This window comes from Saimiri boliviensis, chromosome 9 (genome assembly GCF_048565385.1).
Source record: "Saimiri boliviensis isolate mSaiBol1 chromosome 9, mSaiBol1.pri, whole genome shotgun sequence".
NCBI lineage: Eukaryota > Metazoa > Chordata > Mammalia > Primates > Cebidae > Saimiri > Saimiri boliviensis.
This window is the reverse complement of record NC_133457.1, coordinates 43,595,884-43,622,038: the sequence shown is the minus strand read 5'-3', so window position 1 is coordinate 43,622,038 and position 26,155 is coordinate 43,595,884. Positions and strand designations below refer to the sequence as shown.

At 36.2% G+C, this 26,155-nt stretch overlaps 1 protein-coding gene across 4 annotated transcripts in view; it reads right to left on the bottom strand.

The window, feature by feature from the left end:
* Positions 1-399: 399 nt before the first annotated feature.
* Positions 400-26,155, bottom strand: part of ZCWPW2 (zinc finger CW-type and PWWP domain containing 2) — a 153,945-nt gene continuing 128,189 nt past the window's right edge. For 3 of the 4 annotated variants that reach the window (XM_074405768.1, XM_074405771.1, XM_074405770.1), the window contains exons 6-9: positions 23,975-24,033; positions 22,838-22,905; positions 16,300-16,424; positions 13,500-13,661 (exon numbers count right to left, since the gene is read on the bottom strand). In XM_074405768.1, coding sequence (XP_074261869.1) covers positions 13,500-13,661; positions 16,300-16,424; positions 22,838-22,905; positions 23,975-24,033 — 414 coding nt within the window. Of the gene's footprint in view, positions 485-13,499; positions 13,662-16,299; positions 16,425-22,837; positions 22,906-23,974; positions 24,034-26,155 lie in introns of those variants that run through there. The other variant, XM_074405769.1, reaches the window with a different exon arrangement.

Here is a 26,155-nt window from a genome sequence, read left to right as displayed (position 1 = left end):
TCTGGTAGGCATTAATAAATATTTGTTGACTTGACTAGAATGCAATTTTGAAGCATTAACATCAGTTATTGAGACAAGTCTCTCAATGCTACTCCAAGCACTGTGAGAAATGAAACTTATGGTTCTTTTCTCTAATATGCTTATAATCTATTTGGTGAGACAAGCCCATCACATATTGTATTAGGTTATCTATTGATGTATAAGAAATTACCTCAAAACATGAGTTTGGGTCAGGAAAGTCTTAGCTGAGAAGTTCTGGCTCAGGGTCTTTCACGAAGTTGCAGTCAAGATGTCAGCCTGGGCTGTGGTTATCAGAAGGTTTGACTGAGGCTGATTGATTACTTCTAAAAGAGCTCCCACACATGGCTGTTATGTTAGTGCTGGTTGTTGGCAGGAGGCCTCAGTTTCTTACCACATGGACCTCTCTGTAGATTTGCTAGAATGCCCTCATGGTGTGGTAGTTGGGTTATTCCAGATGACTTCTCTGAAAGAAAACAAAGTAAAAGCTGCACTGTGTTTTATGACTGAGCCTTGGCGATCACATTCTGTTATGTTTGCAATATCTTAATGGTTCAACCCTATTCAACATTAAGAGACTACACAAGAGTTTGGATCCCAGAAGTTGAGAATCATTTTAAATACTGGCTGACACACACATGAAATAAGTAGCAAAGCATATGTGGCCATGTGTGAGGCTAAGTTGTGAAAACATTCAAGGTTCATCCAGTTTTGAGAACTTAGACTTATATAATTGGAAAGGCTAAGTTAGATAGGAAATTTAATCCTCACTTGGGCAAGGGTATTTGTTCCAGGCATTTAAATAACATAAACTCGATTTGTTCATTTATTAAACAAAAATTTTTAAGCCCTTGCTTGCTGTGCTAGGTCAAAGGATTATAAAATCCATAAATCGCAGATCATGACCTAAAAGTATTTATAATCTATTTTGCGTAAGGTAAAATTTATGAGCAATAATGGTTTTGAATGAATTTAAATACTTAGTGCAAGGCCTGGGGCAAGAACCATCATCCAAAGCCAGACATTATAAATAGAGACTACAAACACACAAAATATGTGTATTTGCGGATGAAATATGTGGATAAAAAATGAAATAGTTTTCACGCTCTTATTGCAATAAATTTCAATTTAATTCAAGAAAAGTGGATTTTAGAAATTATCAGCTAAATAATCTAATATAAAAAAATTCACTGATCATTGACTATGATACGGGAAGGAAAGCTACATGAACACCTTAATAAAAGGAATCAGTAAAAACTGATTTCATTCTCTAAAGCACCTCCTCCAAATCCCAAACCCTGTCCAAACTGGAATATAACCCTCAGGATCTTTAAATTCTATAAGTTCACCAAAATGTTTCCCAGTCCAATGACTTCACACTAGTATTTGTCACACAGTGATTGGCAAAAAGGACATTTATCATTTAAATCAAATGACACATTGTTTCTTTTAACATTTAATTTCCCCCGCCTTGATGGCCTGATTTATTCTTTTTAAAATAGTCTATTTTATTTATACATAATAATTATATATATTTATGGGGTACAGGTGATGTGTTGACATATGCATAGAATGTATAATGATCAAATCCATCACCAAAAAATTTATCATTTATTGTGTTGGGAACATTTAAATTCTTCTCTTTCAGCTATTTTGAAATATACAGTAATTTTTTTGCTATAGTCACCCTACTGTGCTATCAAACACTAAACCATTTGCCTCTAATTGTACGTTTGTACCTATTAACCAATCTCTTTTCATCCCCTCCCCCACCTTTCTCAGACTCTGATAACTATCATTCCATTTTCCTACCTCTATGACATTTTTATAGGTGCCACAGATGAGAGAGTATGAAATACTTATCTTTCTGTGCCTTGCTTATTGCACTTATCATAATGACCTCCAGTTCCACCAATGTTGCTGCAAATGACAGGACTTCATTCTTTTTTATGACTCAGTAGCATTTTAGTGTGTGTATATATACAGTTAACTTTCTCCATTTACTTTTTATGGCTCATTAGTATTTCAGTGTGTATATATACAGTTATGTCTCCATTCACTTGTTGGTGGACACTAAGTTTGATTCCCTATCTTAGTTACTGTGAATAGTGCTGAAGTAACGGGTAACCCTTTGGTAAAGTGATTTCTTTACCTTTGGATAAATACCCAGTAATAAAATTGCTGGATTGTGTAGTAGTTCTATTTTTAGATTTTTTAGAAACCTCCATACTGTTTTCCATAATGGCTATATTAATTTACATTCCCACCAACAGTGTTTAAGAGTTCCTTTTTCTCTGCATTCTCATCAGAATTTGTTCTTTTCTGTGGCTTATAATAACCATTTTCACTGGTCTCAGATGATATCTTATTATGGTTTTAATTTGCATTTTTCCTGATAATTAGTGATGTTTAGCATTTCTTTCATGTACTTTTTGGTTTTTTGTCATCTGTTGAGGAGTGTCAATTCTGATCTTTTACTCACCTTTTAATCAGATTGATTGTTGTTAATTTTTGTTTTGTTTTGTTTGCTGTTGAACAGTTGAGTTCCTTATATATTTTGGATATTGGTCCCTTGTCAAATGAGCAAATATTTCCTCTCATTTCACAAATTGTCAGGTTGTCTCTTCACTAAGTTAATTGTCTCTTTTGCTAAGCAAAAGTGTTTTAATATAGCCCATTTATTTTTGCTTATGTTGTCTGTGCTTTTGAATTCTTAGTCCTAAAATCTTTGCCCAGACCAGTGTTTTGAATCATTTCCTTTATGCTTTCTCCTAATAGTTTTATAGTTTTGAGTTTTAGGTATTTAATCTATTTTGATTTGATTTTTCTATATGGTGAGAGATAGGGGTCCAGTCTCATTTTCCGTATATGGACGTCAAGTTTTCCCGCACGATTTATTGAAGATATTGTCCTCTCATCACAGAGTGTTCTTGGTGCTTTTACAACAAATCAGATTACTGTAAATGCATGAATTAATTTCTGGATTGTCTGTTATATTTCACTTGGTTTCTATGTCTGTTTTTATGCCATATACAATGCTATTCTGGTTATTATAGCTTTGTAGAATATTTTAAAATCTGGAAGTATGCCTCCAGCTTTGTTCTTTTTGCTCAGTATTGCTTTGGCTATTTGAGCTCTTTTTTGATTCTATATAAATAATTTTTTTTTTCCTATTTCTGTGAAGAGCATTACTGGTGTCTTAATGGCAGTTGCATGGACTCTGTAGATTGCTTTATGTAGTAAGGTCATTTTAACAATACTAATTCTTTAAATCCATAAACCTGGGATGTCTTTTGACTTGTGGCTCTTCCATTTCTTTCATCAGTGTTTTGCAGTTTTGTAGGAGGTCTTCCACCTCTTCGGTTAAGTTTATTTCTAGGTATTTTATTTTATTAAGTTTTTGTAGCTGTTGTAAATTGGATTGCTTTCCTGATTTCCTTTTCATCTAGTTTGTTTTGGTGTGCAGAAATACTACTGATCTTTGTATGCTAAAGTTGTATCCTGCAACTTTACTGAATTCGTTTATCAGTTCTAAAATATATTTTTTTATTATCATACTTTAAGTTCTGGGATACATGTGTAGAACCTGCAGGTTTGTTACAAGGGTATATATGTGCCATGGTGGTTTGCTACATCTATCACCCCATTATCTACATTAGGTATTTTGCCTAATGCTATCCCTTCCCTAGCCCTTCACCCCAACAGGCTTCAGTATGTGATGTTCCCTCCCTGTGTCCATGTGTTCTCATTGTTCAACTCCCACGTATAAGTGACAATATGCAGTGTTTCTTTTTCTGTTCCTGTGTTAGTTTGCTGAGAATGATGGTTTCCAGCTTCATCCATGTCTCTGCAAAGGGCATGAACTCATCCTTTTTATAGCTGCATAGTATTCCATGATGTATATATGCCACATTTTCTTTATCCAGTATATCACTGATGAGTATTTGGATTGGTTCCAAGTCTTTGCTATTGTGAACAGTGCTGCAGCAAACATACATGTGCATGTGTCTTTACAGTAGAATGATTTATAATCCTTTGGAGATATATATATATATATATATATATATATATATATATATATATATATATCCCGGTAATGGGATTGCTGGGTCAAAGGTATTTCTGCTTCTAGATCCTTGAAGAATTGCCACACTGCCTTCCACAATGGTTGAACTAATTTACGTTCCCATCAACAGTGTAAAAGTGTTTCTATTTCTCCACATTCTCTCCAGCATCTGTTGTTTCCTGACTTTTTAATGATCACCATTCTAATTGGCATGAGATGGTATCTCAATACGGTCTTGATTTGCATTTCTCTAATGAGCAGTGATGATGAGCGTTTTTTCTTGTTTGTTGCCCACATAAATGTCTTCTTTTGAGAAGTGTCTGTTCATATCCTTCGCCCACTTTTTGATGAGCTTATTTCCTGTAAATTTATTTGTAGATTCTGCATATTAGACCTTTGTAAGATGGATAGATTGCAAAAGGTTTCTCCCATTCTGTAGGTTGCCTATTCATTCTGATGATGATTTATTTTGCTGTGCAGAAGCTCTTAGGTTTAATTAGATCCCATTTGTCAATATTGGTTTTTGTTGCCATTGCTTTTGGTGTTTTAGTCATGAAGTCTTTGCCTATTCCTATGTCCTGAATGGTATTGCCTAGGTTTTTTTCTAGGGTTTTATGATTTTCGGTCTTACATTTAAGTCTTTAATCCATCTTGAATTAATTTTTGTATAAGGTATAAGGAAGGGGTCCAAGTTTCAGTTTTCTGCATATGGCTAGCCAGTTTTCCCAACACTATTTATTAAACAGGGAATTCTTTCCCCATTGCTTGTTTTTGTCAGGTTTGTCAAAGATCAGATGGTTGTAGAGGTGTGATGTTATTTCTGAGGCTTCTGTTCTGTTCCATTGGTCTACATATCTGTTTTGGTACCAGTATCATTCTGTGTTGGTTATTGTAGCCTTGTAGTATAGTTCGAAGTCAGGTAGCATGATGCCTTCAGCTTTGTTCTTTTTGCTTAGGATTGTCTTGGCTATACAGGCTCTTTTGTGGTTCCATATGAAATTTAAAGTAGTTTTTATCTAATTCTGTGAAGAAAGTTGGGCAGCATGGCCATTTTCATGATATTGATTCTTCCTATTTATGAGCATGAAATCTTTTCCCATTTGTTTGTGTCCTCTTTTATTTCCTTGTGCAGTGCTTGGTAGTTCCTTGAAGAGGTCCTTCACATCCCTTTTAAGTTGTATTCCTAGGTATTTTATTCTCCTGTAGCAATTGTGAATGGGAGTTTACTCATGATTTGGCTCTCTGTTTTTCTATTATTGGTGTAGGAATGTTTGTGATTTTTGCACTTTGATTTTGTATCCTGAGACTTTGCTGAAGATGCTTCTCAGATTAAGGAGATTTTGAGCTCAGATGATAGGGTTTTCGAAATACACAATCATGTCATCTGCAAACAGAGACAATTTGATTTCCTCTCTTCCTATTTGAATACCCTTTATTTCTTCCTCTTGCCTGATTGCCCTGGCCAGAACTTCCAATTCTATGTTGAATAGGAGTGTGAGAAAGGGCATCCTTGTCTTGTGCTGGGTTTGAAAGGGAAGGCTTTCAGCTTTTGCCCATTCAGTATGATATTGATCGTGGGTTTGTCATAAATAGCTCTTATTATTTTGAGCTATATTCCATCAATAACTAGTTTATTGGTCATCTTTAGCATTAAGAGCTGTTGAATTTTATTGAAGGCCTTTTCTGCATCTATTGAGATAATCATGTGGTTTTTGTCTTTGTTCTGTTTATGTGATGGATTATGTTGATTAATTTGCATATGTTGAACCAGGCTTGTATACCAGGGATGAAGCCAACTTGATCATGGTAGGTAAGCTTTTTGATGTGGTTCTGGATTTGGTTTACCAGTATTTGATTGAGGACTTTTTGAGTTGATGTTCATCAGGGATATTGGCCTGAAATTTTCTTTTTTTGTTGTGTCTCTGCCAGGTTTTGGTACCAAAATGATGCTGGCCTCATAAAATGAGTTAGGGAGAAGTCCCTGTTTTTCTATTGTTTAGAATAGTTTCAGAAGGAATGGCACCAGCTCCTCTTTGTACCTTCAGTAGAATTTGTCTGTGAATCTGTCTGGTCCTGGTCTATTTTTGGTTGGCAGGGTATTAATTACTGCCTCAATTCAAAATATGTTGCTGGTCTATTCAGGGAGTTGGCTTCTTCCTGGTTTAGTCTTGGGAGGTGTATGTGTTCAGGAATTTATCCATTTCTTCTCGATTTTCAAGTTTATTTGTGTAGAGGTGTTGAGAGTATTTTCTGATGGTAGTTTGTATTTCTGTGGGATAATGGTGATATCCCCGTTATCATTTTTTATTGTGTCTATTTGATTCTTCTCTCTTTTTTTCTTTGTCTGGATAGCAGTCTATTTTGTTAATCTTTCCCCCCCATCCCCCCCAAAAAAAGACAGCTCCTGGATTCATCGATTTTTTTGGAATGGTTTTTCGTGTCTCTATCTCCTTCAATTCCGCTCTGATCTTAGTTATATCTTGTCTTCTGATAGATTTTGAATTTGTTTTCTCTTACTTCTTTAGTTCTTTTAATTGTGATGTTACAATGTCGACTTTAGATCTTTCCCACTTTCTCCTGTGGGCACTTAGTGCAATAAATTTCCCTCTAAACACTGCTTTAGCTGTGTCTTGGAGATTCTGATACATTCAGTCTTTGTTCTCATTGATTTAAAAGAACTTACTTATTTCTGCCTTAATGTTGTTATTTACCCAGTAGTCATTGAGGAGCAGGTTATTCAGTTTCCATGTAGTTGTACAGTTTTGAGTGAGTTTCTTATTCCTGAGTTCTAATTTGATTGCACTGTGGTCTGAGAGACTGTTATGATTACCATTCTTTTGCATTTCTGAGGAGTGTTTAAATTCCAATTATGTGGTCAATTTTAGAATAAGTGCAATGTGGTCCTGAGAAAAATTTACATTCTGTTGATTTGGGGTGGAGAGTTCTGTAGACATCTATTAGGTCTGCTTGGTCCAGAGGTAAGTTCAAATCTTTCTTAAGTTTTTCTCTGATTGATCTGTCTAATATTGACAGTAGACGGATAAAGTCTCCCACTATTATGTGGGAGTCTAAATCTCTTTGTAGGTCTCTAAGAACTTGCTTTATGAATCTGGGTGCTCCTGTATTGGATGCATTTATATTTAGGATAGTTAGCTCTTCTTGAAGCATATACAAATATCAATAGCTGAATCAATCAAGCAGAAGATTGAAAATAAACTTAATGAAATAAAGCATGAAGATAAGATTAAAGAATGAAAAGAAATAAAACAAGTCTCAAATAAATATGGGACTATGTGAAAAGACTAAACTTAAGTTTGGTGTACCTGAAAGTGATGGGGAGAATGGAATCAAGTTGGAAAACACTCTTCAGGATATTATCCAGGAGAACTTCTCCAACCTAGCAAGACAGTCCAACATTCAAATTCAGGAAACAGAAAGAACACCACAAATATACTCATCAAGAAAAGCAACCCCAAGACACACAATTGTCAGATTCACCAAGGTTGAAATGAAGGAAATAGTGTTAAGGGCAGCCAGAGAGAAAGGTTGGGTTACCCACAAAGGAAAGCCCATCAGACTAACAGCAGATCTCTGCAAAAACCCTGCAATCCAGAATAGAGTGGGGGCCAATAGTTAACATTCTTAAATAAAAGAATTTTCAACCCCAGATTTCATATCCAGCCAAACTAAGCTTCATAAGCAAAGGAAAAATAAAATTCTTTACAGACAAGCAAATGTTGAGAGATTTTGTTACCACAAGGCCTGCCTTTCAGGAGCTCCTGAAGGAAGCACTAAATATGGAAAGGAAAAACCAGTACCAGCCACTGCAAAAACATACAAAATTGTAAAGACCATCAACATCATGAAGAAACTACATCAACTAATGGGCAAAATAACCAGCTAGCATCATAATAACAGGATCAAATTCACACATAACAATATTAACCTTAAATGTCAATGGGCTAAATGCGCTATTTAAAAGACACAGACTGGCAAATTGGATAAAGAATCAAGCAAGACCCATAGCTGTGCTGTATTCAGGAGACCCATCTCATGTGCAAAGTCACACATACATAGACTCAAAATAAAGGGATGAAGGAATATTCACCAAGCAAATGGAAACCCCCCGCCACACACACACACAAAAAGCAGGGGTTGCAATCATAGTATCTGATAAAACAGGCTTTAAACCAACAAAGATCAAAAAAGACTAAGAAGGGCATTACATAATCATAAAGGGATCAATGCAACAAGAATAATTTCTCTTCCTCAACCAGCATATGTGGTAGATGAATTGCATGAATTGCATATAAGGCCCTATAGTCACATGCTTTGGCAGTGCCTCCCCATCTTACTCTAGGGTCAGGTATGGAACTTGCCAGAAAGATTTGAGCAAAAACATGAGGCAGGCAGAGGCTTGGAAAACATTTGCATGAGGGGGCCTGCTCTTACTTTGGTCGCTCTTCTATCTCCATGAAAACATGCCTAGGCTACCTACTAGAAGAGGAAATGTGGCATATGCAGCAGAGATGAGTTGCCCCAATTTACCCACCTGAGACTGCTCTAGATCACTTGGTAACTGACTGGCCTCAAGATGTGTGAGCCTAGCAAAATCAACTGAGCCACACCTAAGTACAGTTGCAGCTAATCACAGACACAAATGTGACCTACTGAAAAGTAGCCAAGCCAGTGGAACGTTGCAGACTCTCAAACTAAAAAAAAATGTGCTTTGCTGTTTGACAGTTTATGGTTGCATTGGCATTTTATGGTTGCTACCCTGCATAATTGTAGCAACTGACAGAGCATGTGTTTGTTGTGGGATGTTGGAAGGAGTTAGAGGAAAAAAGCAATAACCGTCTTAGATTCAAACGAAAGGTGTCTGAGTATAGAACTTTTCAGGATGTTTTTGAAAAGGCTACACTGACAGGAAGTTCAAAATCAATATAGAAACTTCTATTTTAATGAGCAAAAAATGATGCTGTGGTCTGGGTGGGTCACAAAATGGAGTACATGTAGCCTCTACCTCCAGAAACTCACATTGTAATAGTGGGAATCTCTCTTGACATAGATGCTGCTCTCAGAGAGTTACCGATAATTGTATGAATGCACTACAACACCAAAGAGCTTTAAACTGCTGAAGTTGGTTAAAAATGCATTGGCTCTTTCCTAACATGGTTCTGAGAGTGTGGTAAAATCTATAAGGCTGCTCAACCTGTTTGATGAATTTGCGGTAATGAGGTCTATAAGTTGACTTGAACAGAAGACAATGATATTAAGCTTTCAAGGAGGACAAATGAAACTATCTACCTGTAACATTTCTGACAGTCAGAGACCCTTTGCTATCTAAAACTCTGCAGCTGTGGTGCATTATTCCCAAGCAGCTGAGAGTTTAATAAGATTTCACGAAGACATCTAACCTTCCAGTTCTTGCTGCCTGCTGGCAACCCTAAGGTGCTTGCTGTGAAAACTGACAATCTGAGCTAACGTCAGGGCACAGATTTCTTTAGACCCAAGGGCAAAGGGTGGTACAGTAATGTCTTCCTGCTACGCTCTGATGTATTTCAGTTGCAGAATGGTCTAATTCCAAGCCAGTCCCAGTGCCCAGCACCCTTGAGTGTTTAATCCTGGACATTCTGGTCATCATTGACCTCTATTGAAAAACCTGACTCTCCTGCTGAATAAAATGCTGCCCCTCCGGTATGATATACAAGGTCCTTCTTGAGCAAAGCCCCACCTATCTAGTCCAACCTTCACTGCCAACATTCCTCCCCTCATGCCCTTTGCCTCCTGTCCTCTGGTTACTTGGGTTAGTTACTTGCTATTCCTACTTTTCTCAACTGTGTGCTTATTTGCCCTGTGACTTTCATCCTCTTCAGTCAGACCACCCTTCTGTCTTCAAAATCTGGCCTTGCTCCTCTCTTCAACTAGAATATAAAATTAGTAATGACAGTAACATAATATGCAAAGTGCCAGACACCTTGCTAAGTGCTTTGCATGTCTTAACTTATTCTGTTTAACTACTCTATGAGATTGGTATTATTACTACTGTCATCATCATCATTATCATCATCATCATCACCATCATCCTAATTTTTAGTTTAGGAAAGTGAGGCACAGAGAAGCTAAAGCAACTCACCCAAGGTTAGTGTCAGTTCTATGATGTTGGAGGTCATGTCTATCTTGTTCACTGTATTTACTATAAATATTTTGCTACAATATGTTCACTACTTGGGCTAGCACAAACGTGGCCTAAAGTACTGAATAAAGGAATGAATGAAATGTCTCAATGAAGCTGTTCCTGCAGTCAGAATTAATCTTGCTCTCCTTTGCTTTCACAGCCCCATCCTAGTACTTAACACATTCTACTTCATAAGCTGGGCTTCAGTTTACAAATAACCTGCAATTTTCACAAAGCACTGTACATTGACTCCCTAATCTTCCTTTGCTTGGAAGAAGTCAGGCTTTCATAAATCAGGTGACTAATGGTGATTTCCAGTTCTACCACTGCCTGACAGTAGCTGCTATTGAGAGATAGGGTCAGGCATCCGTGGGAGAGTTAAGAAGGACTCTTGGCAGGAGCTGAAGGATGACTGGTCAGCACAGCCTGCTCTCTAATTCACCCACTGTCCCCTACTCCTCTCTGTCATGAAGGTTCCAAGAGCACACTGGTTCACATAGAACCACCATGCAAGGTAAGTGTCCTTTGAAAACTTCCACTTTTATGCCTCCCACACCTGGCCTTTATCCACAGTAGTAAGGGTATTTACAGAAGAAAAGGGGACAGTGAGTTGCAGGCAGGCAACTAAGCAAGAAGTGGAGAGGGGGAATGGGTAGCGATCATATGGAGTATGTGGTGTCTGATCCAATTGTGCCAGTAGAAGGAGAAAATCCCTTCAGACCAAGAACTGAGATATAAAGATCAGGTGTCACTGTCATTGGCCGTCTCTGAAATTTAAGAGGAGCCAAGAAAAGGGATTAGGAGGGAAATCCTAGCTCTGGCTTAACTTTCTCTATTAAGAGCTTTTGGCAGCCCAAGTTAGCTGTCTGCTGACCTTAGGCTTGGTGAGGTGGTCTCTCACTGCTGGTAAGAGACACCTGAGCCTGAAGAAATTGTATTAAGTATTTTGTAATTATGGACTCTTAGCTGCTTGGAAAGATAAACCCCTTCTGGTTTCAGATGTTCCATTTTCAAATGCACTTTCTGCTTTGAGGAACATTTATGCTTGTTTGCATTCTTCCATCACTAGACTGTAAGCTCCAGAAGAGAGGGACACAGTCGCATTTATATTTCTCTCCTGACTCCTCCTTTTCCTCTGCAAATGGCAAAAAGTTCATTTCATAAAATTTAAATTTATGGAAGTTAACACGTCATAATAAGGAACTGTCAACAGTAAAGGAGACTAGTACTGATCAAATATTTTGGTGAGCTTCCTGGTTTTCAAAAGTTATTTTAAGCCTAGGACCAAATTCCAACTTGCTGCAGGAACACATCCTTAAAAATAACATGGCTTTCTTGCAAAAGGCATTTGGGCATTTTCTGAAAAGCATCCAAAATGACACATAAACCAGCCACTACTCATCAAAACTAAGACTTCCCCTACCCTTTCCCTTTTTAACTGAATGTCTGTTAAGAAAGCAAAGTTATTTAAAGCCATTTCTACAGCTCAACAGTGAGATGTACCTTAAAAGACAGAAGATCATAATGTTGCTGATGATAATTTCCAAAGATTAATTTTATAAAAGAGAAAAAAGAAATCTGATATTGATGAGTAGTAGATTAAATAATGTAAGAGTAAGGAAAGTGATCATTTCAAATATATAGTTATATTTGATCTTAGTCATTATTAATTGCAATATACTTAAACACATATTTGATTATCTTTGCAAAGAGTAAACAGAAGAGCAAACTGATTTGCAAACCACGTTCACAAAAAATATCACATTTTTTCCTCCCAACAATGCTTGGTTTGCATAGTTCCATCCTGATTTTACATATGAGGAAACTAGATTATCATTTCACGACCCAGCTAGTTAAAAGCTTCATCAAGACATTATAGATGGTAATCAATGACATGGGATCTGGAACCTGACAGAAATGTACTCAACTCTGGCCCTTCTATTTACTGGTTATATACCTTAGATAAGCTAGTAGGTAAAATATGAACCCAAATAGGCTTTACAACTCAACATCCTTTACAACTCAACACAATATCAAAATCCTAAGGAATACATGAGGAAAACATGGAGGACAGAAATATATACACACTTTACTTTGGCAAATGAAATATTCCACCGTTATGGGGCTATCTCCACTCTCCACTTTGTGTGATTATTATAGAATCTAAAAATACTTAAAAGAAGCAACCTACTCAATGAGCCCGTAGTGGTTATGTTGGTTGTTTGGTGTCTTATTTATTTTTAATATTTATACATGTGCTGCCTTCTTGTTAAAGCAATATGAGGCAACTCACAATAAAATTCACCACTGTGGTGATGCTCTTGTGCATTTCTTCTCTCCTCAAGCTTTGGTTTTTATGTGCTTGGAATGCCCTTTTCCCCACCCCCTGTCCCCAGAGAAAGATGGACGGAACAGGAACTAAAGATAGTGTGAATGCCCACACATTTCAGTGTACCTAAAGCAAGATCTAGAAGGATATCTACTAAAACTGTTCATGAGAATCCCTGAAAAATGATATAGTTTTTATGTTCTATGTTTTTAGATTTCTTATAATGAATATGTTTAACTCCTCTCTATACACTTTAAATTACGTTTTCTCATCTTCCAGATGATACCGCCAAAGATACTTACTCAGCAGGAAAGAGTCCAGGATTCTGATCTTCTAAAGTCTCCCAGAGACGTATTAAGCAGTCAGTTTTGGGAAACATGGTTGAAATAACTGTTTCCAGTAGCAAGTGACATTTTTTGGTTTTTAATAAAAGTTTCAACTCTATTAAACAATAATTTAACAAATTATTTCCTTTTATTTTGTAATAGTTTGATTCCACTACAAATACACATTCACTATGTTTATTAGATTTGAATTACCTGTGAGAATTATAGTAGCTTGGCAGCTACTTTAAGTTAGCCACTTTTGAATAAAGGACCTAAATAATCATTGTAAAGCATGTGTTTGTGAGGCAAATTTCACAAACAATTTAAAAATTAAGACAAACAAGAAATATACAAATACAAGTATCAGGGTTTCTTAATTCTAAATTTTTAACACTAACTTAAATACCATTTGACTCTAAAAATCATGGCTATTCTCAAAATATGAAGTATGAGTAGAAAGTTATTGCAAATATCAACTTTGGTATCATGTATAATTTCCTAAACATTTTTAAGGTTTTAATTTTGGATAAGTATGAAGATGCCAATTTTTTGCAATTAACTTTTAAAAGTATGCATAATGTTCTAAAACTCAGACATCAAAGCATCTATTTCTTTAAATGTATTAGTTATATCCTCAATACATTCTCCAGCTTTTAATTTTATCCCGTCAATTACAAGATAGTCCTCTTCATAGTGGTTTTCAAACAGACTGCCTGCTGGAGCTTCTGGGCTACATTTGGATAACTGCAAAACAACCATATAATTAATCAGAACTACATCAAATTTACCTGATAACTTGAACAAAACATAGTCAGTAATTCTTCAAGCCACATTAGCTATACAAACTTTTCTATTATTCTAGTGTTCAAATAATATAATGTAGGATGAATGTGTTTATAGTATAATGTAGGGTGAATATAGCTAATATTAATCCAATGTTAATGTTAGCTTAAAAAGATCATAAGTAGGAAGGTGACTCTACATAGGAAAATAATTTCACAAAACATTTCAATGACAAATAGAAATGAGTTTTGATTATCTATGTGTATAAGCTTTTTTCCATGTTGCTACTCTCATCCATTGATGTAAATGCCTGAGATAATCCAACTGAAACCTCATAGGTCAAATGGATGATGAAAAGATTATAAAATTGACAACTTTGAAAACAGTTTATACAACGTCTGCTCAGAGAATCAACGTGTTCATAACTTTAAAATTCTTAGGAGGCTCTTTTTGGCATATTTAACTTATAAGAAGCTACCTCCTTTTAAAAACAATATATCTCCAGATTTAAGTGGAGTTGCCTTTGGAAGACATATTAATTATTTCTAATAACAATAAATAAATAAATACATGAAATCCATAAATAATCATGTGATTATTTCTTTACTTTTAAACTGAAACTGCTCCAGTTTTGCTAGTTGGTTTCACAGTTACTCACCTCATTTACAAGTGAGCAACAACCCAAATATCCTGAACCTGGTATGAATGCCAGACTTAGAAAGCTCAGTGTTCACAGTGACTTACGAACGGGTAACCAGGAGGCACTCACCTGCCCATCAGCCAGTTATAATAGCTAATTTTTACACTTCTTAAATGCTGTTTGAAAGCATAAAATAATACAAGAATCTAAAACAAAAAGCAAGCTCCTGCCTGGTGATAAGTTAAAGCTATGTATTTTACCTTAAGAAATAAAAATCAGAAGTAATTCTCTTCTATCAAATGACTACTTATAATGGCAAAACAGAAGTTAATTCTGTGCCTGTAAAAGCTCCAGGACATCACTATAAAGACCAACCTGGCTGTATGTTTTCAAAGAAACTGCTAGCACTGAAAAACACTGCACAAAACCATATAGTATTCAAATAAAACACACATTTGCTGAAAAAGAATAATTTGTATTATTAATTATATGTATATGGAATGTATGTTACCAACCTACAGGTCTTATTCTGCAAAGACCCATATAGAGAAAACAAGTCTTTTTTTTTAAGAAAAGAACCCAATTGGAAAAGTAGCATTTACAACCCATGCACATTCATGTAAAAATTGATATTGCTGATGCTGGTTAAGAAAGTTATGTTTTCAACTCAGTAGGAGTTTTTAACATTAATATTATTTTCCTTTAACATATTCATCTCCATAGCAGTACCATCTGTATATTTTATTAATTCCTAACTCAATAAAGAACGTGTTTGAGAATAATCTTCATTTTTGTGGATGTTCTGAATGATATCATACAACTGGGCAGTCTGCTGAAAGGTATAAACCCCTTTGTCCATTTACAAATCCATCTTTTTCTACATCTTAGAACAGACAGGCTTATAGATAGGCAGTTGCTCAAAGTGTGGATGTGGAAAAACAGAAATGAAGAAAGAAAATCTAAGCATTTATTCTCTATAGCAACTGCCATTGCCAGTTCTCATCTGTAATAACAGCCAAACCTTGGGTGTTTGTTCCTATGCAAAGCACTTTTCCTGGTTTACCATGTTTAACCCTCAAAACAATCCTCTGAGGTAAGTGATAAGCCACTTTTCCAAATTACACAAGTCCTTGTTGGCAGGACCAGGATTGGGACACATGCATTACATTCCAGAGTCAGCGTCAATAGGCTATCTTGACTCCAGACACACTGTGTATCTGACTGAATGAATGAATAAAACCTTAAAGGGACAGAACTTCTTACTGCATTTTTTTTCCTAGTAGGGAACAGCTGCACTGCCACATGGAAGTATCTACCCTATGATTTCTTTTTCTCATACTTACCATATCGCTGCTGTGACTTAAGGGCCTGAGCCTTATAGCACAAACTCTCATTTTATTTGCAGAGACATTGAATGCAGTAAGCACATTTTGCTTTTCTGAGTTCAGCACAGGGAGCCAAATGAAAAAATTTAAAAAGGACAAATCTAGATATAAATGGTAAAACATATTCCAGTGAAAAATTCTACCTCCAGTATGTTCATAAGGTTTGTCCCTATAGAGATTATCTTGGTGCATAACCCAGACAGGGCGGATTTTCTAGTGAGCTCCTGTTATCCTGGTCCCTTGTCCTGACTGTAAAGATTGGCAGCAAGGGGGAGTTCTCTCTGTAGTGGCCTACTTCAGCTACAGCGAGCACCGTCCTTTCTTCACTCCAATCCCAAAGATTTAAAATTTAAAGAACTCCTCTACTTAAACACAGATTTTTTCAAATACTGATAGATGTGTTTTGATTTCTCAACAGGCTACTAGTTTATTATTCACCTCATGATAATCAAGGACTCAAATTTCAGTCATGAAAATAGTTGTTCATATATTAAAATGTACAACCAGGAATAATTCTGCTGTTTAAAGGCATTTGGAGTTGTTATTTAAGTCTGAAAATAACTATCAATATTACCTTTCCTTCCATATTTATTTCCTCTCCATGCCCTTCTTCAGACTCCTCAGCTGTGGTTGTGGGTTGCAGTGCTTGCTGTAGCATTTGCTCCAGCTCTTTTAGTAAAACTTGTGTCTCGGAGACAACTAAAAAAACATGATTAATACAGTAAAAAATGCTACATCTCACTTAATTCAGTCTAATTCATAATCTTAACTACCCAGAAAGAAGAATCTTCTAAATGCAACAAGGTAAAATACAAATGTTTCATATAATTTTCATACATGACTTCCTCCTGATACAAAATTATTATGAATTTCCAGGTGAATCATTTACAATTCTTCATTGAAAAATGTGATAGTCTTGCTATGTATAAATCATAAAGTATAAGTGAAATGTCAAAAACTTACAAGAAATTTTTTTTTAATTAGGGGCCAAGGGCAACAAACTAAATTATATTATTTATAGAAACGGCATCAGCAAATTTCTGTTATTGTAGCACAAACCATTGACATGTACATAAACAACTGAGAGTGGCTATGTTCCAATAAAACTTTATTTACAACGGTCAGCAGCTGGTGACCACAGTTTGCCAACCTCTACTATGGACTATTAAACTACTATTTAAAAGAAGTTTTGTAATTAAGTGGCTAGGATGAACACAGGCTAGTGCCTTCCTAATCCAAATGGTAACACATCTTAATTGCCTAATCTGATTTTTTAAAAAATACTGCATTTATAAAAGGTGTTTTTGTGCCACTGTGACATAAATATATAAATAGGAAAAAAAAATCTGGTAACTCATTGACCTTGCTGACATGAAACAGTATCCCCACCAAAAAAAAAAAAAAAAAAGCCTGCTATAATTAAAGTCTTAACTTTTTTTTTTTTTTTTTTTTTTTTTTGAGATGGAGTCTTGCTCTGTCGCCAGGCTGGAGTGCGGTGGCATGATCTCCACTCACTGCAAATTCCACCTCCTGGGTTCAAGTGATTCTCCTTCCTCAGCCTCCCAAGTAGCTGGGACTACAGGCACACATCATCACCCAGCTAATTTTTGCATTTTTAGTAAGGACAGGGTTTCACCATGTTGGCCAGGATGGTCTTGATCTTCTGACCTTGTGATCCACCCACCTCGGGCCTCCCAAAGTGCTAGGATTATAGGCGTGAGTCACTGCGCCCAGCCTAGACTTTGCTATTGATTAAAAATATGCATTTGAATTCTTGCCTTAAATAAAACAAACATTTTCATTTGCTATAGGGCTTATTGAAGCCTTTGCTTCAAAGAAAGGAGGCCACATGTGGCCTGCTGTCTTATACCAGAGGCAGATGGAGTGTCTGAGAAGCCCTTCCAAAAACAATGTAATTCAGAGAGAAAGGCTGTGAGTACACATCCCTTCATCTTCCACATGTAACTAAAATCTAATGTAGCACCTTCTGTTATCTGCAGTTCATGGGCACGTCAGCAAAAAATCACACCAAGTAGAACAGCTGAAACATCATGGAACATGAAAATATACCCAAGAAGGACATAAGTAGGATAATATAAAATTCTTCTAAAGTGCCTATTAAATAATGTTAAATAAAATCACGGCAGGTTATGAAATAAATAAATATATATATATATTTGAGACAGAGCCTTTTTTTGAGACACAAAGTCTTGCTCTGTCACCAGGCTGGAGTGCAGTGGCACGTTCTCTGCTCACCGCAGCCTCCGCCTCCTGGGTTCAACCAATTCTCCTGCTTCGGCCTCCCGAGTAGCTGGAACTACAGGTGCATGCTGCCATACCTGGATAATTTGATATTTTTAGTATAGAATAGGTTTCACCATGTTGGCCAGGATGGTCTTGATCTCCTGACTTGTGATCTGCCTGCCTCAGCCTCCCAAAGTGCTGGGATTATAGGCATGAGCCACTGTCATATTCAATCAACAAATATTTACTGTTTGCCTACTAAGGGGCAGGAACTCAAGAAAACAGGCATAGACTAATAAGCCTTTCTAGCTATTACCTCCACCTAGTCAATTTTAGGTTTTCTCTATGGAAAACCTCTTTCAAAATAGTTTGAAAGAAGCTTTCTAATAAGCCACTCCACATCTTAGAAAAAGTTCTCATGCTTAAAAACAAAACAAGCAAAACCTGTAATTACCATGTTACTTGCATCCACATAGATCTATATTCTAGGGTTACTACTAAGGCCTAAGAACACAGAGTGCAGAATGCTAAATTCTAAAACAGTGGTATCCAAAGTTTTTTGGGCATAATAATCACCTGGGGAGTTTATTTAAACACATAACAACACATGTCTATCAAATCAGGATTTTCCAGAGGAATGTATGTTTTTTATTGAAGCACTTTTCTTCTAATAAAACTAAAACCCTCTTTAAGACAGATTTCTTATTTAGTAACCTGTTACTTAATAGATGACTGCATATAGTTATTTTCATACCAATTCCCCAGTTCCACTCACAAATGTTATGTTTTTCTACTTTACATTCTGAGTCTATGAAAATTGACAATGACATTTAATGCACTGTTGAGAAGACAGATTTTAAGCTATGCTGTAAAAGAAAAAATGGCAAACAAACATCTTTATATTTCTAATGTTAGGCTAAAATATAATCAATTTTTGATAATAAATATCATTGCCAAGTGGCATTGTAGGCTGTTTTCAAGTGATATGAAGAAATATGTACACTGCCTTTTGATCAAAATTAGACAAAGTAATGATGACTTCATAAGTTAACTAGGGTTTACAACACCAACCTGACTGCTGTCAGCTTCTGCTTTCAGAGCAGTGAGAGGTTTGCTTTTCTAAATAAGTATTCCTACATTGTAAATGAAGTTAAAAAATAATTCTCAAAAATAGCAGTTACTGTAATGTACAAACTATGTTATCAAAATTGGTCAATGATATCCTCCAAAGACACAGACAAAATGAATGTCTTTGCTTATTGCATAACCAATCATCTTCTATCAATACTGATTATCTTGTAGCTTCTCTGAGTTGTTTCAATTTATTGCTGAGAGTAAAGTGGTAGCATTACGGCTACTCCAGCACTTAGAGAAAGTTTTTTTTAAAAAAATGTATCTGTAATAGTGAATTCCATATCTTTTTTTTTTTTTTCTTTGACTGTTGCCCAGGCTGGAGTACAGTTTCATGTGATCTTAGCTCACCACAACACCCACCTCCCAGTTTCAAGCAATCCTCCTGCCTCAGCCTCCCAAGTAGCTGGGATTACAGGCACCTGCCACCACGCCTGGCTAATTTTTATATTTTTAGTAGAAATGAAGTTTCACCATGTTAGCCAGGCTGGTCTCAAACTCTTGACCTCAAGTGATCCACCCGCCTTAGTCTCCCAAAGTGCTGGGATTATAGCCGCAAGCCACCGTGCCCAGCCCCATATCTAGCTTTTAAAATTAATGTATATAAAACAAATCAATGTTGCTTTTCCATTCCTGATAAGAAATAACTCATGGTTTGTCTCAATAACTCGGTCATTATTTTAAAACTTTAAATATATATTTATGGAGTTTTCTTTCACCTCAACTTATCTATTAAATGTTTAAGAAGCTGTTTCCTCCTAATGGAGTTTGGATCTGTGTCCCTGCCCAAATCTTATGTTGAACTGCAATACACAGTGTTGGAGGCAGGGCCTGGTAGGAGGTAAGCAGATCACGGAAGCAGATTTCTCAGGAATGATTTAGTACTATTCCCTTGGTACTGTCCTTGGGATAATGAGTGAGTTCTCATGCGATCTGGCTGTTTAAAAGTATGTGGCAACTCTCTCCTTTTTTGTCCCTGCTTTTGCCATGTGACATTCCTGCTCCCCTTTACCTTCTGCCATAATTGTAAGCCTCCTGGAAAGGCTCCCAGAAGTGAAGCACTGCGCTTCTTAGAAGGCCTGCAGAACTGTGAGCCAATTAAACCTCTTTTCTTATAAATTACCCTATTTTTGGAATTTCTTTATAGTAATGCAAAAACAGACTAACACATTCCATTATATAGTAGCTACTGGTTGGGTTATTCCAAAGCTGGCACTGAAAAAAAAATACTAAATAAATTTTCAAGGCTATGTCAATGTTGAAATTCTGAAGGCATTTTAATAAAAGAGGAGGCTGATGAGGAGGAAAAAGTACTTGGTTTTTCTTTTGCTTTAAAGTAGCCACAAACATGTCTCTGTACACTTACAACGTAAATGCAGACATGAGTAAAATAAAGGTTGAAATTTAATAAAGAAAAGAGTACTATTCCTGGAGACACAAAAGAAATAGGAGGCATGGCATTTTGGGGATAAAGGGGCTAAAGGCTGTATTAGTCCATTCTCCCATTGCTAAGAACTACCTTAGACTCGACAGTTTATAAAGAAAAATGGATTAATTGACTCATGGTTCCACCGGAAAAGAGGAGAGATAAGCTTACTGAGAGAGACCGAGATAAGCAATTAGTGGAGCATAAAGCTCTTGAAGAATCAGCAAATCTGGGGCAGAAGACTAATGTGGAAACTTTAACATCTGGAGTATAAGGAAAGTGGGTCTAAAAAGTGGGACAAAGATTCAAGAATATGGTATAACTTTCTTCTATAATTTGATCTAGGACTGATCTTACTTTAAGCTGTGGAGAAATGGGAAATATTAGAGGCTTAGATTGAGGGATCATAGAAAAGTAGATAGGGGATAAAAAACTTGAGAAGAGTGAAAGTTGAAAAAGAATCACTCTTTTAGGAAGGGAATGAACTCTAGCAAAGAACACAGTAGAGCTGATGTTCCTGATCTTTATTGGGTCACAATGGGATGGAGAAATAAAACACATATCAGGTTAACTATTTTAACAATTGCCTTTTGAGACTTTTGGAGCCATAGTGAATGTTACAATCCTGAAGAGACTTCCTTTACCTGGATAACTACCAAGATGTATTCATTTATTACAAGGAAGAGTCATTTCCAATCAATGGATGACTCTGGGCTGCAGTGGATTTCTCCTGCAGTATCTTGTGTGAGTTGGAGGGGAGAAGGATCCTGGCTTCAGCTACAGTTCCAGGGTCTCCTAGTGGGAACTCAGTAAACAGCCTTTTACCTTTCTACAGGAACATATGAATGATCATGTGAAGCAAAGGGATGAAATAGCCAAGAAAAAACACCTAATTACTAAGGAAACAGGAACAGAATAAGTTTGAAAAGAGATAGAAACTGCAGGAGTTTGTAGTGGTTTAGGAGAACAAGTAGATTTTAAAAAATAACTACTTCATCCTTTCTGTCACCCAGGCTGGAGTGCAGTGGCGTGATCACAGGTCACTGCAAGCTCAAACTCTTGGGTTCAGGAGATCCTCCCACCTCAGCTTTCCCAGCAGCTAGGACTACAGGCATCTGCCACCATGCCCAGCTAATTTATTATTGTTATTATTATTATTTTAATAAAGACGAGGTCTCACTGTGTCATTCAGGCTGGTCTTTAACTCTTGAGCTCTAGGAATCCTCCCGCCTCAACTTCCCAAGGTGCTAGGATTACAGGCATGAGCCACTGCACCTCGCTTTCCTTGCTTTTAATAAGACTACAATGACTGACTTATTTAGCCAATTGAATTGCAATGCCATAGGATGCCCTGGGAGTGGCTTCAAGGAAAAGGGAATAAATATATCACCGATAACTCCTCAGGGTTTAATGAGCTTTGAACATGACTGCCAAAGTTCTAAATTGCAAATAAGCATTTGACTGCTTTTCAAGACTAAAGAAAATGTAGAAAAAGGAGACTGCCTTTGAAAACAAACTTTCTCCTGCATTCCACATTCACTCTACTGTATTCTAACCAATGACAATTTAGTTGAAAGTCCCAGGCTGCTGCTTTCCTTTCTTCTCTCCCTTTGGCACTTTTAAGATCCCAGTAAGTTTGGAATGAAGAAGTTTGGATTGAAATGTATAGTTGCTAGTATTTCTTTCCACAGCTGCTGGTTTGTTATTGTATAATTTTTTTATGTTTTATTTATTTATTGAGAGGGAGTCTTGCTCTGTCACCCAGGTGGAATGCAGTGGCCCAATCTTGGCTCACTACAAGCTCTACCTCCAAGGCTCAAGTGATTCTCCTGCCTCAGCCTCTGGAGTAGCTGGGTCTATAGTCACACACAACCACGGCCAACTAATTTTTGTATTTTTAGTAGAGATGGGTTTCACCATGTTGACCAGGCTTGTCTTGAACTCTTGACCTCAAGTTATCTACATGCCTCAGCCTCCCAAAGTGCTAGGATTACAGGGCTGAGCCACTGCACCTGGCCTGGTGCATTATTTTTAAAAATTAAATACATGACTTAAACAGAGAAAATTTAATTCAAGGAAATAGAAACCTAAAGAAAATTTAAAAGCTTCAGTATCTAAATCAATAACACAAATAATCCATTAATATTTCTCATATATGTGTATAAATGTATACATATGTTTTCATGTGTGTATGTACACACACACACACACACATAAAACAGATCTTTCTTTTCTTTCAAAGGACTACAACTACATTTTGTGGAATTATATATAGGTTAAAGAACCAAAAGCAGGACAGGCCTTCACATACCCATGTTTTCCTTTGATAAGGCATCATCATAACAAACATTTTCAAAAGAGTATGTTAAAGTTGCTTTCCTAGAAAAAGAATTGGACAGATTTAGTTTCAAAAGATCAATTATATATATTTAAATGACCATTTATGTATATTCATTGGTAACTGTAGATTATAAATATATATATTTTCTTATCTTAAAATAATTTTCTGGGTTGTTTTATGTAGTAAGAAAGTATGCTGCAGTGAAAAAAAAAGAAGACAGATATTGTTTTGAGCTCTTACTATGTGCAAAGCAGTAACAATTTACCAAGCACCTTACACAGGCTTTTTCATTATCCTCCTCCAAAAAAAACTAAGAATTGTTTTTGTCATTATATAAAGAAACAGAATTTGAGATATCAGAGAAAAATGAGAAATTTGACAACTTAGGTAAATGGTAGAATATGGCAGAACTAAATTCTGTCAGACTGCAAAATCCATACTGTTTCCACTATTCTACGTTGTTAACACAGAGGCAGAAGAAATTTGTTCAGATATAATTTGTCTAACCCTAAGATCTTGAGAATGTCACTGACTTCTCCAAGACAGGAAATCTTCATTTTTAAAAATGCAGATTATAATATACTTCCTAACTATTGATATGGTTACTGTGAAGTGTAATGAAATAAGGCAGTGGAAGTCCATTTTTAAAATGTAGTTACTCATCTTCTGAAAAAGTACAAAGAAGAAGAAAAGGGCCTCCTATAAGTGTCAGTCCTTGTTTTTGAGTAGGATCCCTCCTAACACAGCACTGATTCCCAATCTTTAAAAAAAATCACTGGTTCAATGATAAATACTAAAACTTGTCATCTGTGGCTTATCAGTTCATTATGAAAACCTGTTTCCGGTTTACATCACCTATTTTTAAACTAAAAACCTGATTCTCACCTGATTGCTCATATGATGTTAATATTTAAAAGTTCTGGTTCAAAATATTTCATAAATATAAAACTTTTAGTATTCATATTTCTACTAATTCTTTTAGAAAACTGTAAACACAGTATTTTTCAAGTGAAACAGAATCAAAGACTGTGAGAAAGGTCATGCAATAACTAAATCCAATATATATCTCAATTTTATCATAATATTATTTAATTTCGAAAAGCATACCTTTTCCTTTTTCTAAATTTGGGCTTTTTCTTTTCAATATTATTTTTAGAAATCTGCTTCTATAAAACAAAGACAAAAAGATGAATTAGTTCGTATGGTACTAAATCAGTTCAGCAAAATAATGGGTCCCATGCAGTTCAAGAAATTTGGCCAGAAGAAACACTCTGGCCCATAGCCCAAAAAACATCTTTAAGTCTAGTCAACCACTGCATAGTCGCTACAATTGGATGGATCTGATCACTTTTCAGGAATGGCAAACTGATCTGATTCAGATGCTTACCTTCCATATTATTCACTTCCCCTTAGATAATTTCACAAACACATAAAAATACTAATAAAAACACCTTAAAGTTGTACACACATATATCATCTTTAGAGAAGGAAAACAAAGTCTGATACTAGAAGCATATGAAATGCAAAGCTATTAATATACAGCTGGAAACTGTCATGGTGAAGGCCCAAAAGAAATTTGTACCAGGATAAGGGACCAAAGGAGTTTTGACCTGGGCTTTTCATGTCTAGGCAAAGGCAAGTGACATGATTTGAGGGTGACACTGGTTAGAGAGCTGTGCTAACAATGTTCCATAAAACCTAGGGACTTCAAGGACTTTCTCTGACCATAACAAGAGAATAGGAAAAACTTCACTCACCAGGACACAAAAGCAATACGGTAGTACACAGTCTGACATGGGGAATTAGATGGCAAAAAGCAATAATCCTAAAAGAATGAAAACACTAGGTCTATACCATTAAAGTGAGAAATCCAATTTCATGTCTCCTGAGATTTCCCAATCAAATAATTAACAAGATTTATCCAGTATTTCTAAAAATCACTAAGACAAAAGTAAGTAAAAGAGCCAAGAAATGAACGTGAAAATGTATACAGGGTCTTCATAATTCACAAGTATTAAGATTAAGAGCATGTAGATCATCTGCAGAAGGAAAAAAACCCCATAAAATAATTTACACTGTATAGTTTAGTTGACATAAAACTCAAAAACAGGCAAAGCTAAAGTATAGCCCTACAAGTCAGGATAGCATTTACCCTGGAGGTGGGAAGTGTGAGTAGAAGAGAGCATGAAAACACTTCTGGGGTTCTGGAAATATTTTGCTTCTTGATCTGGTGCTGGTTAGAAAAGAATGCTCATTTTATAAAAATTCATCTAATTTTATTTATATTTATGATTTTCATTTCATATGTTTGTATTATAGCAATAAGCCCAAATTAAAAATAAATATAGTCATTAAAGGGTTAAAATGGATTAGAAACTATAATAACCAACTTCAGGTTTCTATGACATCTATGAGCTTTGAAAGAATTTTTTAAAATCACCAAATATAGCAAGGTGTGGTGGCGCATGCCGGTAACCCCAGTTACCTGGGAGGCTGAGGCAGGAGAATCGCCTGAACCCAGGAGGCAGAGGTTGCAATGGGCTGAGATTGTGCCATTGCACTCCAGCCTGGGCAACAAGAGTGAAACTCCAATTCAAAACCAAAAAAAAAAAAAAAAAAAAAAAAAAAAAGAACCTAATCACACTTCTAGAAAATAAAAAGTCATGTCATTGAATTTAAAATCCAATGGATGGCTTAAAAAGCTGATTAGAAACACTGAAGAAAGAATATTCTGGAAGGTAGACTTGAAGAAATCACCAAGTCTATAGCAGTGAGACACAAAAATACTTTTTGGAAGAGTAGCTAAGATTCATGGGCAACAGAATGATAAGGTCGAGAATACTTCTGAAAGGAGTTCCATTAGAATAATATAGAAACAAAATGGAAGATAAACATTTGAAGTTATAATGCCAAATAATCTTCCAGAATTAGGCCAGGTATGGTAGCTGACACCTGTAATCCCAGCACTTTGGGAGGCCAAGGTGGGTGATTATCAGAGTTAATGAGTTTGAGACCAGCCTGGCCAACATGGCAAAACCCAGTCTCTACTAAAAATATTAAAAAATTAGGCATGGTGGTGCATACCTGTAATCCCAGCTACATGGGAGGCTGAGGCATGAAAACTGCTTGAACCTGGGAGGTTCGAGCCATTGCACTCCAGCCTGGGCAACAGAGTGATACTCCCTCTCAAAAAAGAAAAAAAAATAAAGAATTTTCCAAAATCAAACATGTCAATTTGTAAAAGCCCATGGTGCCAACTATAAAGGAAAGACAATTAGGCCGTAATAG